Source organism: Chiloscyllium plagiosum, chromosome 37 (genome assembly GCF_004010195.1).
Source record: "Chiloscyllium plagiosum isolate BGI_BamShark_2017 chromosome 37, ASM401019v2, whole genome shotgun sequence".
NCBI classification, from domain to species: Eukaryota; Metazoa; Chordata; class Chondrichthyes; order Orectolobiformes; family Hemiscylliidae; genus Chiloscyllium; species Chiloscyllium plagiosum.
The window spans coordinates 19635205-19651028 of NC_057746.1; the positions used below are offsets into that span (position 1 = coordinate 19635205).

General features: G+C 48.4%; 1 protein-coding gene across 1 annotated transcript in view; it reads right to left on the reverse strand.

The window, feature by feature from the left end:
* Nucleotides 1-5499: 5499 nt before the first annotated feature.
* The window catches only part of LOC122541254 (nuclear factor 7, brain-like), a 27691-nt gene continuing 17366 nt past the window's right edge, over nt 5500-15824 (reverse strand). Inside the window, exon 3 of the mRNA XM_043677872.1 lies at nt 5500-5619. Within this exon, the coding sequence (XP_043533807.1) occupies nt 5500-5619 (120 nt within the window). The remainder of the gene's footprint in view (nt 5620-15824) is intronic.

Here is a 15824-nt window from a genome sequence, read left to right on the forward strand (position 1 = left end):
TCCTCTGGCAGCTCATTCCATACACGTACCACCCTCTGTGTGAAAAGGTTGCCCCTTAGGTCTCTTTTATATCTTTCCCCTCTCACCCTAAACCTATGCCCTCTAGTTCTGGACTCCCCCACCCCAAGGAAAATACTTTGCCTATTTATCCTATCCCTGCCCCTCATGATTTTGTAAACCTCTATAAGGTCACCCCTCAGCCTCCGACGCTCCAGGGAAAACAGCCCCAGCCTGTTCAGCCTCTCCCTGTAGCTCAAACCCTCCAACTCTGGTAACATCCTTGTAAATCTTTTCCAACCCCTTTCAAGTTTCACAACATCCTTCCGATAGGAAGGAGACCAGAATTGCACAACGTATTCCAAAAGTGGTCTAACCAATGTCCTGTACAGCCGCAATATGACCCTCCCAACTCCTGTATCAATACTCTGACCAATAAAGAAAAGCATATATGACGCCTTCTTCACTATCCTATCTATCTGCAACTCCACTTTCAAGGACCGATCCCAATCGTGAATGGTTTGGCAGGTTTGATTTTTTTTATTCCAGAGCGCACCGTACTGTTTTTAAAATGCTCCCACGTTTGTTTTGAAAAGGGCACAGTTTTTCACTGTGTCACGCTGTGACGAGCCCTCGTCGAGCAGAAGAATATCTCGCCATGTCCACAATCTTATAAATCCATCGGGGAAACTTACTGTCCACCCTCGTTTATCGAGATCCGTGCTCCCCAGCCACCATCCAATAGCAAAGGTTCCCCAGGGGATACCCGGTAAATAGTTCATGTCAGAGCCAGGGGAGGTTTTTGGGAAAGGATGTACGTATTCCCCGGCCACAGTTTCAAAGACACGTCCCAAAGCCGCAGAGAGTCCAAACTCTGTTGAGTTTTAACGATCCGTGTTGAATTAGAAGCGAGTGAGGGCCAGTTTCAACTTCTCTCTTCAAACCCGGGTGGGGACAGAGAGGGGATTTGCAACAGTTTGCTGTTAAAATACTACATGGACAAGTTGTAATTTAGAATGTATATCAGCCGTCACCCTAATCAGTCTTCAGAACAGAATATAGGTAACGAGTTCACTAGGACAGGAGGAAAGCAGAGGAAGGGATTTATTATAGTCCACTACACCCACCCCCACCTCTGTAGGAGTTACAATAATTCAAGACTTGTAATCAGCACAGTTCACGGTCTCACAGTTGGTGCAGGGTCCTTGGTAAAGCACTTACCAATGCCAAGTCTTCCAGCGCTCTGCCAGCTCTGACGGATCTTATTCAAGGGCCTGATGTAAAATGTGGCCAAGTCCGAGGTAGCACCAGCTAATGAAGATGTTTGCGTGTGGTCCGAGCCCATTGCTAATACCAGGCGGAAAGGGACATGTTGCAGGAGCTTTCCATCTCGCATTCATCCAATCAAACACAAAAATGCCAAAGTTAAGCCGATCAGAACAATTTATAGTCCTGGAGGAAAAGGTTGCTGATTGGCCAAAGCGCTGGCAAGCAATGGGAACTCGAGCGCAAGGCGAAGATCTTCGGTATCCTCTCTCCGGTTTATTGGACGACGTTTCAAGTTCGGTACGGCCAGCCGAACAGTGGGAGATGTTACCCAAACCGCTCGAGAGAGAGAGAGAGGGACGGAAATTGGAATCTGAGCCGGGGCCCAGAAATAGGCGATACCACCCATTGTGCGGTCGGTCTGGCGTTCACTCGCGTTGACTTCAAGAGCGCGGAATATCAGGCTGTGGGAGAGTGACTGCCAAATGCCGTCTCCCAATCGATTCTGGCATCAGCCCTCTGGTCTATTGAACAAAGGGTATGACCTCTCACCGTTCTGTTGCTCCTGTTTGCTCTCGTGACCCACGCGGCGCCCTTGTCCCATTCCGATGGCAACTCAATCCCATTCTGACAGAGTGAGTACCTATTTTCTTTTAGAATGTTCGGGCTGTCCTCACTGTATCGTTACAGAAGAGTCATACTTGCTTCTTGACTGCTATGTCATATTGTACAAACTGCTACTCTAGACTGTCATAGTGGCTTAGTCCGGTATTGTTCTGTTATATTGGAAAAGTGGGATGATGACCATTCTACAATGTACGCTGCACAAGTCAATTAGGATTTGGCATCTCAAGTTGCATGGATGACTTTAACACGACGCCCACTGTAATTAGAAAGGACTTCTTTATAATAAAATGCTTCTATATACTCTATCATGTTGCTGTGTTGTTATTGCTACAGTTATACACCAATTAGCTCAGCACCAGCCTCTGGATTGTAAGCTGAGTAACATAGCGCTCTTGAAAAGTCCTGGCTTTCACATGCCTGAAACATGACGGTGGAGGATGGAAAAGGCTTTCCTGTCATAGAGTCATAGAGATGTAGAGCACGGAAACAGACCCTTCGGTCCAACCCGTCCATGCCGACCAGATATCCCAACCTAATCTACTCCCATTTGCCAGCACTTGGCCCATATCCCTCCAAACCCATATCCTATTCATATGCCCATCCAAATGCCTTTTAAATGCTGTAATTGTACCAGCCTCCACCACATCCTCTGGCAGCTCATTCCATACACGTACCACCCTCTGTGTGAAAAAGTTGCCCCTTAGGTCTCTTTTATATCTTTCCCCACTCACCCTAAACCTAGTTCTGGACTCCCCCACCCCAGCGAAAAGACTTGTCTATTTACCCTATCCATGCCCCTCATGATTTTATAAGGTCACCCCTCAGCCTCTGAGGCTCCAGGGAAAACAGCCCCAGCCTGTTCAACTTCTCCGTATAGCTCAAACCCTCCAACCCTGGCAACATCCCTTGTGAGGTGGCGAGATCAGTGGCATCACTCTCGGAGTCAGAGGATGATGGTTGCGAAGCCCAGCTCCAGAGGGAGAGCACAGTCTAATGCAGAATGAAAGGACTGTTCCATTGTCAGAGGTGTCACTCTCTAGTTACCCCGTCCTCCCTTCTGCATCAGAGAGAAAGACCCAAGGTCACAGCTGTGAAGAAGAACAGCAGAAAAGTTCTCTCTCTCGTCATGGCCAAAACGTATCCCTCAGCCAACATCAAGGGTCACAGGACGTGCAACGTTAACTCTGCTTCTTCCTCCACAGACCTGCTGAGTTTCTCCAGCAATCTCTGATTATCTACCACGAAGGAAAAGTGATAGATCTGTCAATTCGCTGTGCTTGCAGGTTACCCACTACGCATTGTTTTACCTGACGGCAGTGTCTGTTCCTCATATTGTGCATCATTGGCTGACGCACCAGACTGTCGAGCCTGGTCCTAGCAACCTGTTTCCCAGTTCCTGCTTTTCCCCCTGCAAGCCACAGCAGCCATGTTTTTCTTTTCATTGTTGTGTGTATGTAAATGTTTATGGACAGTTTTAGAAGTGGGCTCAAGTCTTGACCAGGCGAAAGTGAGGACTGCAGGTGCTGGAGATCAGAGTCTAGATTAGTGTGGTGCTGGAAAAGCACAGCAGGTCAGGCAACATCCTGAGGAGCAGGAAAATCCTTCGTGAGGAATGACAGCCCAAAACATGGATTTTCCTGCTCCTCGGATGCTGCCTGACCTGCTGTGCTTTTCCAGCACCACTCTAATCTAGACTCAAGTATTGACCGACAGAGTTATAGGGTTCATAATCGTTTGCCTATAGCTAAAATTTGTAATAACAAGTTTTGTTAAATGTACAAACCTGGTCTGTTCTTTCGGTCAAAGGATAGGGTAACTTAGGGAATCTTTTTTAGGTTTTGCCCAGAATAGCAGGATTTGATTCCCAGTGGGTTACACCCACTGCCAGTGGGACAGCACTGACAACATTCTGGCAATAGTGCTGAAAACGTGTATTAACCGTGCCCCTAGCCAAGTTGCAATACACTGGCATCTGCCTGGCAATGTGAGAAAGCATAACCTGTACACAAAAATAGGGCAAACCCAACCCGGCCAATTAGTGTCCTGTCAGCCTACTCCTGATCTTCTGTACAGCGACAGAAGGGTCACACACAGTGCTACAAAGCGATGGTTGCAAGGTAATAAGCTGCCCACCAATACAGGGGTTGTATTGTGCCAGCTCCTGACATCATTAGAGCCTTGCTTCTAACGTTGACAGACAGAGGGAAGGTGAGAGTGACAGCCCCTGACATCAACGCTGCATTTAACCAAAAGTCACAGTGAAGACCCCTAGCCAAACGGCAATCAGTGGGTACTGTGGGGGCAAAGTCTCCGGGGGCTGGTTGGAGTCATGGCTGTCACATAGGAAGTCGGCCATGGTTGTTGGAGGGTGAGTCATCTCAGCTCCAGGACGTCTCAGGGTAGTGCTGCTTCATCAATGATGTTTCATCATAAGGTCATAAGTGGGGATGTTTTGCGGATGATTGCACGGTGTTCAGCACCACTCATGACCCCTCAGATACCGAAGAATTCCGTATCCAAATATAGTAAGACTCGGACAATATCCAGACATAGGCTAAGTGACAATGATGCTGGTGCCACGCAGTCAATGACATAGAGACGCACAGCATGGAAACAGACCCTTCGGTCCAACGCGTACATGCCGACCAGATATCCCAACCAATTCTAGTCCCATTTGCCAGCACTTGGCCCATATCCCTCTAAACCCTTCCTATTCATGTCCCCATCCAGATGCCTTTTAAGTGCTGTAATTGTACCAGCCTCCACCACACCCTCTGGCAGCTCATTCCATACACACACCACCCTCTGCGTGAAAAAGTTGCCCCTTAGGTCTCTTTTATATCTTTCCCCTCTCACCTTAAACCTATGCCCTCTAGTTTTGTGTGTCTGTGTCTGTGCGTGTGTGTACGCAGGTGTGTGTGTGCGCGGGTGTGTGTGTCTGTGTCTGTGTGTGTGTGCGTGCATGCCAATCAGTGTTGCTTACCATGAACATCTCACTTTCTGTCCCATTGATGCAAACCACACAGAGACTCCAGAAATGCCATCACACTTTGCTGTTGGGTCATGTTCTAATCTGGGTTCTTCACACCAGCTCCTGCCGGTTTCCTCAGCTGCTGTGAAACAATATTTCTCATGAAGCTGCACTTTGCTGGTAAGGTTACGGAGCAACATGCTTCAAGCTAGACAGGCTCGAACTACACCCAGAATGAACACATGACTCCAGACGTCACAGGGACACAGTCTGAAGAAGGGTGACTAAACTCAGAATGTTAACTCCGTTAACAGATGCTGCTAAACCTGCTAAGTTTCTCCTGCAATTTCTGTTTTTCTTTAGTTCAAACCTCTCGCATCTGCAGTTCTTCGGTTTAGTTCAGGGAATCATTTCATCTATGATGCATATCCGAGGAAAATAAAGCATTCATTTTGAGTCAGTTTCAGTGCTTCCAGCGTATACAATAGCTGTTTCAATTCTCTAGTCTGACATTTTGTGTCTGGTTGGTGATATAATTCACACCTTCAGCAAACTCATCACACCCTGTTGTTCCATCTGTTTCTTGAAAGGTCATCCTCAATGGTATGTAAAATTCTCCAGAATCTCTTGAATCCCTGTTATCTAGAGTCCTCCTCTCCCCTGAGCTCTCTGAGTAAACAGTGCCCTTTCTCAGTGAGAATCTGGTGCAGTTTAGCGAACTGGGCTGTGATGTGGGTCTGCAGACTGCTCTCCTGATCCTGCCCAGCGAAATGGGGCGATCATGTCCGACGGTAAAGAGGGCAAGACTAACCGAGACACAGGGTGAAGGTGGGTGCTGCAGATGCTGGAGAATCAGAGTCAAGATCAGAGCGGTGCTGGAAAAGCGCAGCAGGTCAGGCAGCATCCGAGGAGCAGGAGAATCGACGTTTCGGGCCTAAGCCCTTCGTCAGGAATCCAAGACACCAAGACACAGGAGCCAGCGTAGGGGTTGTAACCTCCTCTAGCTTCAGAAATCTGGTGGATCTGTTTCAGTTCTGTGCCCAGAAACGGCTCTCCCTTCTCAGTCAGTGATTGTGACGAATAAGGACAAGAAATGGCTGGAATGAAAGGTTTAGATTCTGCTCCAGTCTCGATCTGATCTGTTTTTTTTTCTTGCTCTGTGAGTTTGTGGAAAAGATTTGGATGCGAGCTGATGTGAGAGCTTGTCTCCTGGGCATCCTCTGGAATACTGTGTCCAGTTCTGGTAGCCCCGTTACAGGAAGGATATTATTAAGCTGGAGAGGGTTCGGAAAAGGCTTATCGGGCTGTTGCTGAGTATGGAACATTTGAGTTATAAGGAGAGGCTGGACGGACTGGGATTATTTTCACTGGAATGTGGGAGGTTGACCTCATAGAAGTTCATACAATTATGAGGGGTATAGATAGGGTTAACGGTGGGTCCCTTTTCCCTAGGAAGGGGGAATTTCAAAATCAGGGGCTGCATTTTTAAGTTGAGAGGAAAGACATGGGGGCAACCTTTTTACATAGAGGGTGGTTCGTGTATGGAGCGAACTTCCTTATGAAAGTGGTGGATGTGGGTACAGTCACAACATTTGAAAGCCATTTGGAAAGACACATGAATAGGAAAGGTTTGGAGAGATATAGGCCAGGAGCAGGCAGGTGGGACTAGTATGGTTTGGGATGATGGACTGGTGGGTCTGTCCCTGTGCCCCGTGACTCAATGGCTCTCGACATGGAGTGATAAATCTGAAGGTATTAGTGTAACTGCTGTTATCTCGAATGATGTTTTGCTCATGAAAGGAACATCAGAGATGATCTGATCATTATCTGATAATTATCTTGGATTTGTAAAACAACGCTAGTTAATTGCACCTCTCTTCACAGTTTAAAATGTCTTTAATTTGCAGTTTTATGCTGTGATAAATTATTGATGTGCCATCGTGTTTTTCAAAGCTGATTTTCCAACCGGGAGACACCTTCTTTTGTCTTCTGATGTTTCCTTCATACAAGTGCCTGACCTTTAATTTAAATCCCAATGACTGTATTCATCTCTCTGCAGTCAGAAGAATAGAATTAGATTTATCCCTGGTGACCTTTAACGGCCCTCTGCAGCATGATGCCCCCTGCAGGAGAGGATGCTGAACTGAGATAGTGAGCCAATGCAGATTTACCAGACTGACCTGAGACCAGGTCACATGGGTTCAATGGCCAAATTTGTTTTTTTATTTTTTCACTAAACGTCGGCCAGTATTTGTAGCCCATCACCGGAATTAACCTGGACAAGATGGTGGTGAACTGCCTTCTTGAACTGCTGCAGTCATTGGCCATGGGAAATTGTCCAGGGATGTACAGGTTAGGGTGGACTGGCCTTGGGAAATTGCTCACAGTGTCCTGGGATGTGCAGGTTAGGTGGACTGGCCTTGGGAAATTGCTCACAGTGTCCTGGGATGTGCAGGTTAGGTGGACTGGCCTTGGGAAATTGCCCACGGGGTCCAGGGATGTGCAGTTTAGGTGGACTGGCCTTGGAAAATTGCGCACGGTGTCCAGGGATGTGCAGGTTAGGGTGGACTTGCCTTGGAAAACTGCGTACGGTGTCCTGGGATGTGCAGGTTAGGTGGACTGGCCTTGGGAAATTGCTCACAGTGTCCTGGGATGTGCAGGTTAGGTGGACTGGCCTTGGGAAATTGCGCACGGTGTCCAGGGATGTGCAGGTTAGGTGGACTGGCCTGGGGAAATTGCCCACCGTGTCCCGGGATGTGCAGGTTAGGTGGACTGACCTTGGGAAATTGCTCACAGTGTCCAGGGATGTGCAGTTTAGGTGGACTGACCTTGGGAAATTGCTCACAGTGTCCAGGGATGTGCAGGTTAGGTGGACTGGCCTTGGAAAATTGCTCACAGTGTCCAGGGATGTGCAGGTTAGGTGGACTGGCCTTGGGAAATTGCCCACGGGGTCCAGGGATGTGCAGTTTAGGTGGACTGGCCTTGGAAAATTGTGCACGGTGTCCAGGGATGTGCAGGTTAGGGTGGACCGGCCTTGGGAAATTGCTCACAGTGTCCTGGGATGTGCAGTTTCGGTGGACTAGCCTTAGGAAATTGCCCACAGTATCCAGGGATGTGCAGGTTAGGTGGACTGGCCTTGGAAAATTGCCCACAGTGTCCAGGGATGTGCAGTTTCGGTGGACTAGCCTTAGGAAATTGCCCACAGTATCCAGGGATGTGCAGGTTAGGTGGACTGGCCTGGGGAAATTGCCCACAGTGTCTAGAGATGTTCAGTTTAGGTGGACTGGCCTTGGGAAATTGCCCACAGTGTCCAGGGATGTGCAGGTTAGGTGGACTGGCCTTTGGAAATTGCTCACAGTGTCTAGAGATGTTCAGTTTAGGTGGACTGGCCTTGGGAAATTGCTCACAGTGTCCTGGGATGTGCAGTTTAGGTGGACTGACCTTGGAAAACTGCGTACGGTGTCCAGGGATGTGCAGGTTAGGTGGACTGGCCTTGGAAAATTGCGTACGGTGTCCAGGGATGTGCAGGTTAGGTGGACTGGCCTTAGGAAATTTCCCACAGTGTCCAGGGATGCGTAATTTACCCATGGGAAATGCAGGGATTCGGTAGGAGGATGGGTCTGGGTGGGATAGTCTACAGAGGGTTGGTGTGGACTTGATTGGCCAAATGGCCTGATTCTCCAGTTCAGGGACTCTATAATTCTACAATGTGATGTGGATAGAGCCAAAGTTTGATATAAAGAAGGATGTTTTCTCATTGCAGCGAAGGAGGATGAGAGGTGACTTGATAGAGGTGTACAAGATGATGAGGCATAGATAGAGTGGATAGCCAGGGGCTTTTTCCCAGGGCGAAAATGGTGATCGCGAGTATAAAGAAGGATGTTTTCTCATTGCAGCGAAGAGGTGACTTGATAGAGGTGTACAAGATGATGAGGTATAGATAGAGTGGATAGCCAGGGGCTTTTTCCCAGGGCGAAAATGGCGATCGCGAGGGGGTGTAATTTTAAGGTGACTGGAGTAAGGTTTAGGGGAGATGTCAGAGGTAGGTCCTTTACACAGAGAGTGGTGGGTGTGTGGAATGTACTGTCAGCGGTGGTAGTAGAGTCAGAGACATTAGGGACATTTAAGTGACTCTTGGATAGGCTCATGGATGAAGGGTCTGTAGGTTAGTTTTACCTGAGAGTAGGATCAAAGGTCAGCACAAGATCGAGGGCTAAAGGGCCTGTACTGTGCTGTACTGTTCTATGTTTAAAGTGCTGTTAGGGAGAGAGTTTTAGGATTTTGACCCAGTGACACTGAAGGAACAGTGATCCAGTTCCAAGGCACAGTGTTAGTGTTCCCCTACACAGGTTCAAGTCCCACCCACTCCCGAGCTGTGCAATAACACGTCCTGAACAGGCTGATAAAAAATGGTTCAGAGTTAGTATGGTGTGTGATTTGGAGAGGATATTGTAGGGACTGGTATTCCTTTCCGTCTGCTGCCCTTGTCCTTGCAGTTGGTAGCGAGTGTGGAAAGGGTTTGTTACAGAATCCTTGCTTCTGTTACTGTGCGCACTTTGGAGCACCCGCCACTGTGCCTGAGAGTGGGTGAATGTTGACGGTGGTGGATGGGGTGCCAGTTAACTGGGTGCTTTGTCCTAGATGGTGCCCAGCTTCATACATGTTGGAGTGTCACCCATCTCGGAAACTGGGAAAGTATTCAATCACACCCGTCACTTGTAGATGGCGCACAGGCTTTCTGGAATCCAGACTTGTCATGTGAAGTTCCCAGTCTCGAACCCACTACTGTACTTATATGGCTGGTCCAGTTCAGCTTCTGGTTAACTGTCATCCCCAGGATGTTGATTATGGCACATTCAGTGATGATTATGGAGTCATAGACTAGGTCAGGAGCCACGTATAGGCTTCCTTCCCTGAAGGACATGAGTGAACCAGATGGATTTTTCCAGCAATCGACAATGGATTTGTGGTCATTATTAGATTCTTAATTCCAGATTTTTATTGAATTCAAAACCCACCATCTGCCATGGCTGGGATTTGAACCCGGGTCCCCAGAGCATGATCTGGGTCTCTGGATTAACAGTCTGGCGATAATACCACTAAGCCATCAAAATTCCCTGGATAAAGCAGATAGGGAGTCAGTGAGCTTTGAGGAGGGAATTTCAGAACTTGGCCGGGGGAGGGTGGCAGGATGCAGAACATGGGGGTCACCAAATGTGGGACACTGCAGCGGTCAGAGTTGGAGATCTTGATAAGGTTATGGGGTTGGAGGTGTTTGCGGAGTTAGGGAGGAAGGAGGCTTTAGCAATGTTTGAAAACATGAAGCAAGAAGATGTGGCAAGGACCATTTACGCCGCGCACAAGTGTCAGGCAATGACTATCTTCAACAAGCGAGGATCTAACTATTGGCCCATTGACTTTAAATGGTATTACCCTCAATGAATCCCTCACTACCAATGGCCTGGGGGTTTACCATTGAGCAGAAATTGAATGAGTATAAGCATTGGATCAAAACGTTGCTCATTTGAACATGAGCCAAGGGAGGTCAGAGAGAAGAGGGAAATGGAGCCTGTTTTTTTGACCGAGAAGTGAGTTCTCCCTTCATGGGGCAGGTGGGAGCTTGGCTGAGTTACCAAAAGCAATTGATCCCCACTGATCTCTCAACTAGATCCGCAGCCTCGCGTTTCCAAAAGCTACAAAGGTTAGGTCATAGAATCCCTACAGTGTGGGAGCAGCCCATTCAGCCCAGCGAGTCCAGTCGAACCCTCCAAAGAGCATCCCAGCCTGACCCACCCCATCCCTGTAACCCTGCATTCCCCCCCTGGGCACGACAGGACAATTTAGCCATGGCTAATTCACCCTAACCCGTACATTTTTGGACTGTGTGAGGAAACCAGAGCACACCCACGCAGACACGGGGAGAATATGAAAACTCCACACAGGCAGTTACCCAAGGTTGGAATCGAACCCAGGTTCCGTGATGCTGCAATGCTAACCACTGAGCCACCAATATACACTATTGGTATTGACCAACAAGTAATACAATAACAGACCATTCTACCCATCAGAGGTGATCCATATCCGGAATCTATTAGCAGCCCAAATGAACTAGCCTCAGACACTTTGGTCCTTCTCTAGTGTAAGTTCAGAATTTGTATTTAATTTGGAGGTAAGCATGCAAAAAGGCAGCCCGCAAACTCACAGGCAAGTCTCTGAAGCAGATCTGGAGAAGGTGGGCGGCACGGTGGCACAGTGGTTAGCACTGCTGCCTCACAGCACCAGAGACCTGGGTTCAATTCCCGCCTTAGGTGACTGGCTGTGTGGAGTTTGCACATTCTCACTGTGTCTGCGTGGGTTTCCTCTGGTTTCCTCCCCCAGTCCAAAAATGTGCAGGTTAGGAGAATTGGCCGTGCTAAATTGCCTGTAGTGTTAGAACCCAGGAGGCCGTTTCTCCAATGGACTTGGCAGATAACATGGGCCAGTCCACTTCCACAGCGGAGAAAAGGGAACAAGTTGCGAGGAAGAGGTTTTGTGTCTTTTTGAGGTGTAATACAGGGAAACGGGAAGTGGCAACAAAACAGACAGTAGCTCCAACACACGGTGCTCCACTAAAGGAACTGAAACAGAAAGCAGTTACATTTTGATTCATGAATACGACGTGGCACCGCTGGCTGGGTTTACTGCCCGTCCCTAGTTGCCCCTTGAGAAGGTGGTGGTGAGCTGCCATCTTGAACCGCTGCAAAGTCCCTGTGATGTAGGTCGACCCACAATGCTGTTCAGGAGGAAGTTACAGGACTGGGACCCCAGGATGGTGAGTGGCTTGGAGGGGAACTTTGCAGATGCAGGTGTTCCCATATATTTGTTGTCCTTGTCCATAACACTGTGAGATACAGGAATAGAAGTAGGCCATTTGATCCATCAAGTCTGTACCACCTTCAATGTGACCTGTTAACCCTGAACACCCCTTTTCTGCTGCATCCCTATAACCCTTGATCCCTTTACTAATTAGAAATCCCGCTGTCTCAGTCTGGATATATCCAATGACCTATCCTCAACTTAGGGGGAAGTTGTTGTTGTGGGTTTGGAAGGCACTGTCTAAGGATTCTTGGTGAATTTCTGCGGGGCATCTTGTAGATGATGCACACAGCTGCTATGGATTGTCAGAGAGGGAGGGAGTGGGATGCTTGTGGATGTGATGCCAATCAAGTGGGGGCTGCTTTGTCCTGGATGGTGTCAAGCTTCTTGAGTGTTGTTGGGGCTGCCCCCCCCATCCAGGCAAATGGGGGGGGGTATACCATCATACCCCTGACCTTGTGCCTTATGGATGGTGGGACAGGCTTTGGGGAGTCAGGAGGTGAGTTACTTGCTGAAGGAGTCCCAGCCTCTGGCCTGCTCTTGTAGACACAGCGTTTGTCCCAGTTCAGTTTCTGGTTAATGGTAACCCCTGCCCAGGATATTGATAGTGGGAAAAAAAAGAGTGATAATACTTCCATTGAATGTCGAAGCGCTGTGGTTAGATTCTCTGGTGTTGGAGATGATCATTGCCTGTCCATCATGAATGTTACTTACCACTTATTGATCCAAACAGGTCTTTAGACATGGGCTGCTTCCCTACCTGAGGAGCGGCGAATGGTGCTGAATGTTAGGCAAACAAACTCGCTCTCTGCATGCACTCTCTGCAGCCGGAACATTGTATCCCTCGCTCTGTTCTATCACCCTGAAGCACTTTGTATGGTATAATCTTCCCACTGTACGTAGGTAAATGTGGCAACGATAAATCAAAGTTAAAAATCACACAACACCAGGTTACAGTCTCAACAGGTTCATTTTGTAGGAACCAGCTTTCGGAGGGCCGCTCCTTTATCAGGTGGTTGTGGAGCAGAACTATAAGACACAGGATTTATAGCAATTTTAAGTACGGATGCAGAAGGCTGTGGAACAGTTGGCAGTCATCAACCATGAATCAGAAAAAAGCTACCACACAGTGAAAACAAAACGGGGCATTTTCCTGCATTTCAAAGGGATTGGAGGTTAAGATTAGGGAGTAACAATGGGTCAGACTCCAGCTGGAATACCTGTTTGGGATCACAATCTAAGGAAAGATATGCTGGCACTGGAGGCAATGCAGAGACGCTTCACTAAGCTGACAGCAGGGACTGTCTCATTCGGAGATGCTGAGTGGGTTGCACCTGCACCCATTGGACTATAGAAGATTAAGATCTGGGTTTACTGATTTTTAGGGCAAGTTACACTTTAGCTGCAGTAAGGATGTTTCCTTTTTTGTGGGAATGCCTGGGACCAGACGGGATATCCTCAGAACAAAGAGTCACACATTTAAAAGGTGAGGGGGAAATCCCTTCTCGCGGAGGGATGCTTTATCACAGAGGTCTGTCGAGGCTGGGTCATTAAAAATGCCCAAGACTGGGATAGACAGATCTTTGATCAGTGAGGGAATCAAGAACTATGGGGGAAAGGCTGAGAAGTGGAGTTGAAGACTATCAGATCAGCCCCGAATGGTAGAGCAGACTCCATGGGCTGAACCTTCTACATCTTATGGACTTAAGAATACCAAACTTCAATGGGAGTAGCTCTTTTTTTATTGATTAATGGGATGACGGTGTTATTGCCTAAGCCTAATTACCCAGAGTCAACTTCATCACTGTGGGTCTGGAGTCACGTGTAGACCAGACCAAGTAAGGATGGCAGTTTCCTTCCCTGAAGGACATAAGTGAACCAGATGGGCTTTCCCCCAAACAGTCATTGATGGACTGATCGTCATCATTAGAGTCTTAACTCAAGAGATTTATTGAATTCAAACTCCACCATCTCCCTTGGTGGGATCCGCGCACAGATTCTCCCAGAACATTACCTGGATTTAACAGTCCAGCGATAATACTACTAGGCCAATGGCATCCCTTATCAGTCCTACTGCATGAGTAAAGGGAGCTGATTGGTTGAAAGGTCAAACCTGATTGGTTGAGGCGTAGCTACGGAGAATGCGGGGGTAGAGACGTTTTTGCACCATTCCTCTTCAAGTCAAAAGCACAATCCCCCAGACATGTTTCTTTCTCCGAAGGATGGCACTCTGTGTAGACGTCAATTCTACGTTGCAAGCCCAACAGATCATCTTAAACTGGGTTATTTGTATGTGTATTCTTACACTGAAGATTGTTTAGCAGATGCTGTGCAATGCTGGAAGAATGTCTAATGTTAGGCCTTATCTGACCGTTCAGAAGGAAACCATTTGGTACCTCATCAGTGTGTGGGCTCTTTGAAAGAAAGGGCGGATTTGGTCTGAAAATGGATCCTTTCCAATCCTCTTCACGCCCACAGCCAACATCTAAGTCCCAGTGGTATATGGTTTCACTGCTTCAAGGTTAATGCGTTCCATTTCCTCACAACCGTCCCTGTACAAATATCCCCTTATCTCCCTGCCAGGTCAGTTTGGTGGGTCACTATAAGAAAGTATCTCCTGACTTGCTCTGTGAGGACCTCTCACGACTCTGATCAATACCACCCATGCTTTGAGGAAGGTTTGTCCAATTATTCACGTGACTGAGGTCTTTATTCCCTGATATCTTCTTATGTCAAGTTCAATCACTGTATGGAGGTGCTTTGTTCATCCTGCAACTGGATCTGAGCAGCTACTGCAGTCTATGCAGGCCTCTGTCTCCTGCTGTGCCCTGTATTAGATGCCAAGTGACTTTGCCACAGACCAGGCCAAACCCGCTCAAACTATTCAGCAGATAGTCTGACCCCGAACGTTTTCTTATTTTACAGGTAAGTGTAAGGTGTTGCATTCCATATTCAACTCGATTGGTCACACTTGCAGATTTAAAACAAAACACACTGTATTCAAGTCGCAAATTCACCTGCACCTCCACACACATCATTTACTGCATCCGCTGCACCCGATGTGGCCTCCTCTATATTGGGGAGACAGGCCGCCTACTTGCGGAATGTTTCGGAGAACACCTCTGGGACACCTGCACCAACCAACCCAACCACCCCGTGGCTCAACACTTCAACTCCCCCTCCCACTCCACCAAGGACATGCAGGTCCTTGGCCTCCTCCATCACCAGACCCTGGCCACACGACGCCTGGAGGAAGAACGCCTCATCTTCCGCCTAGGAACCCTCCAACCACAAGGGATGAATGTAGATTTCTCCAGCTTCTCCAGACTGTCCATAACCTCATCACCTCGGGGGATCTCCCATCCACGCCTCCAACCTCATAGCCCCACAACCCCGCACCTCCCGCTTCTACCTCCTGCCCAAAATCCACAAACCTGACTGCCCCGGCCGACCCATTGTCTCCGCCTGCTCCTGCCCCACCGAACTCATCTCCGCATACCTCGACACCGTCCTGTCCCCCTTAGTCCAAGAACTCCCCACCTACGTTCGGGACACCACCCATGCCCTCCACCTGCTCCATGATTTTCCCTTCCCCGGTCCCCAACGCCTTATTTTCACCATGGACATACAGCCCCTGTACAGCTCTATCCACCATCACGAAGGACTCAAAGCCCTCCACTTCTTTCTTTCCCGCCGTACCGACCAGTACCCTTCCACAGACACCCTCCTTCGACTGACTGAACTGGTCCTCACCCTGAACAACTTCTCCTTCCAATCCTCCCACTTCCTCCAAACCAAAGGAGTAGCCATGGGCACCCGCATGGGCCCCAGCTATGACTGCCTCTTCGTAGGATATGTGGAACAATCCACACCCTGAACAACTTCTCTTTCCAACCCTCCCACTTCCTCCAAACGAAAGGAGTAGCCATGGGCACCCACATGGGCCCCAGCAATGCCTGCCTCTTCGTAGGATATGTGGAACAATCCACACCCTGAACAACTTCTCTTTCCAATCCTCCCACTTCCTCCAAACGAAAGGAGTAGCCATGGGCACACGCATGGGCCCCAGCTATGCCTGCCTCTTCGTAAGATATGTGGAACAGTCCAT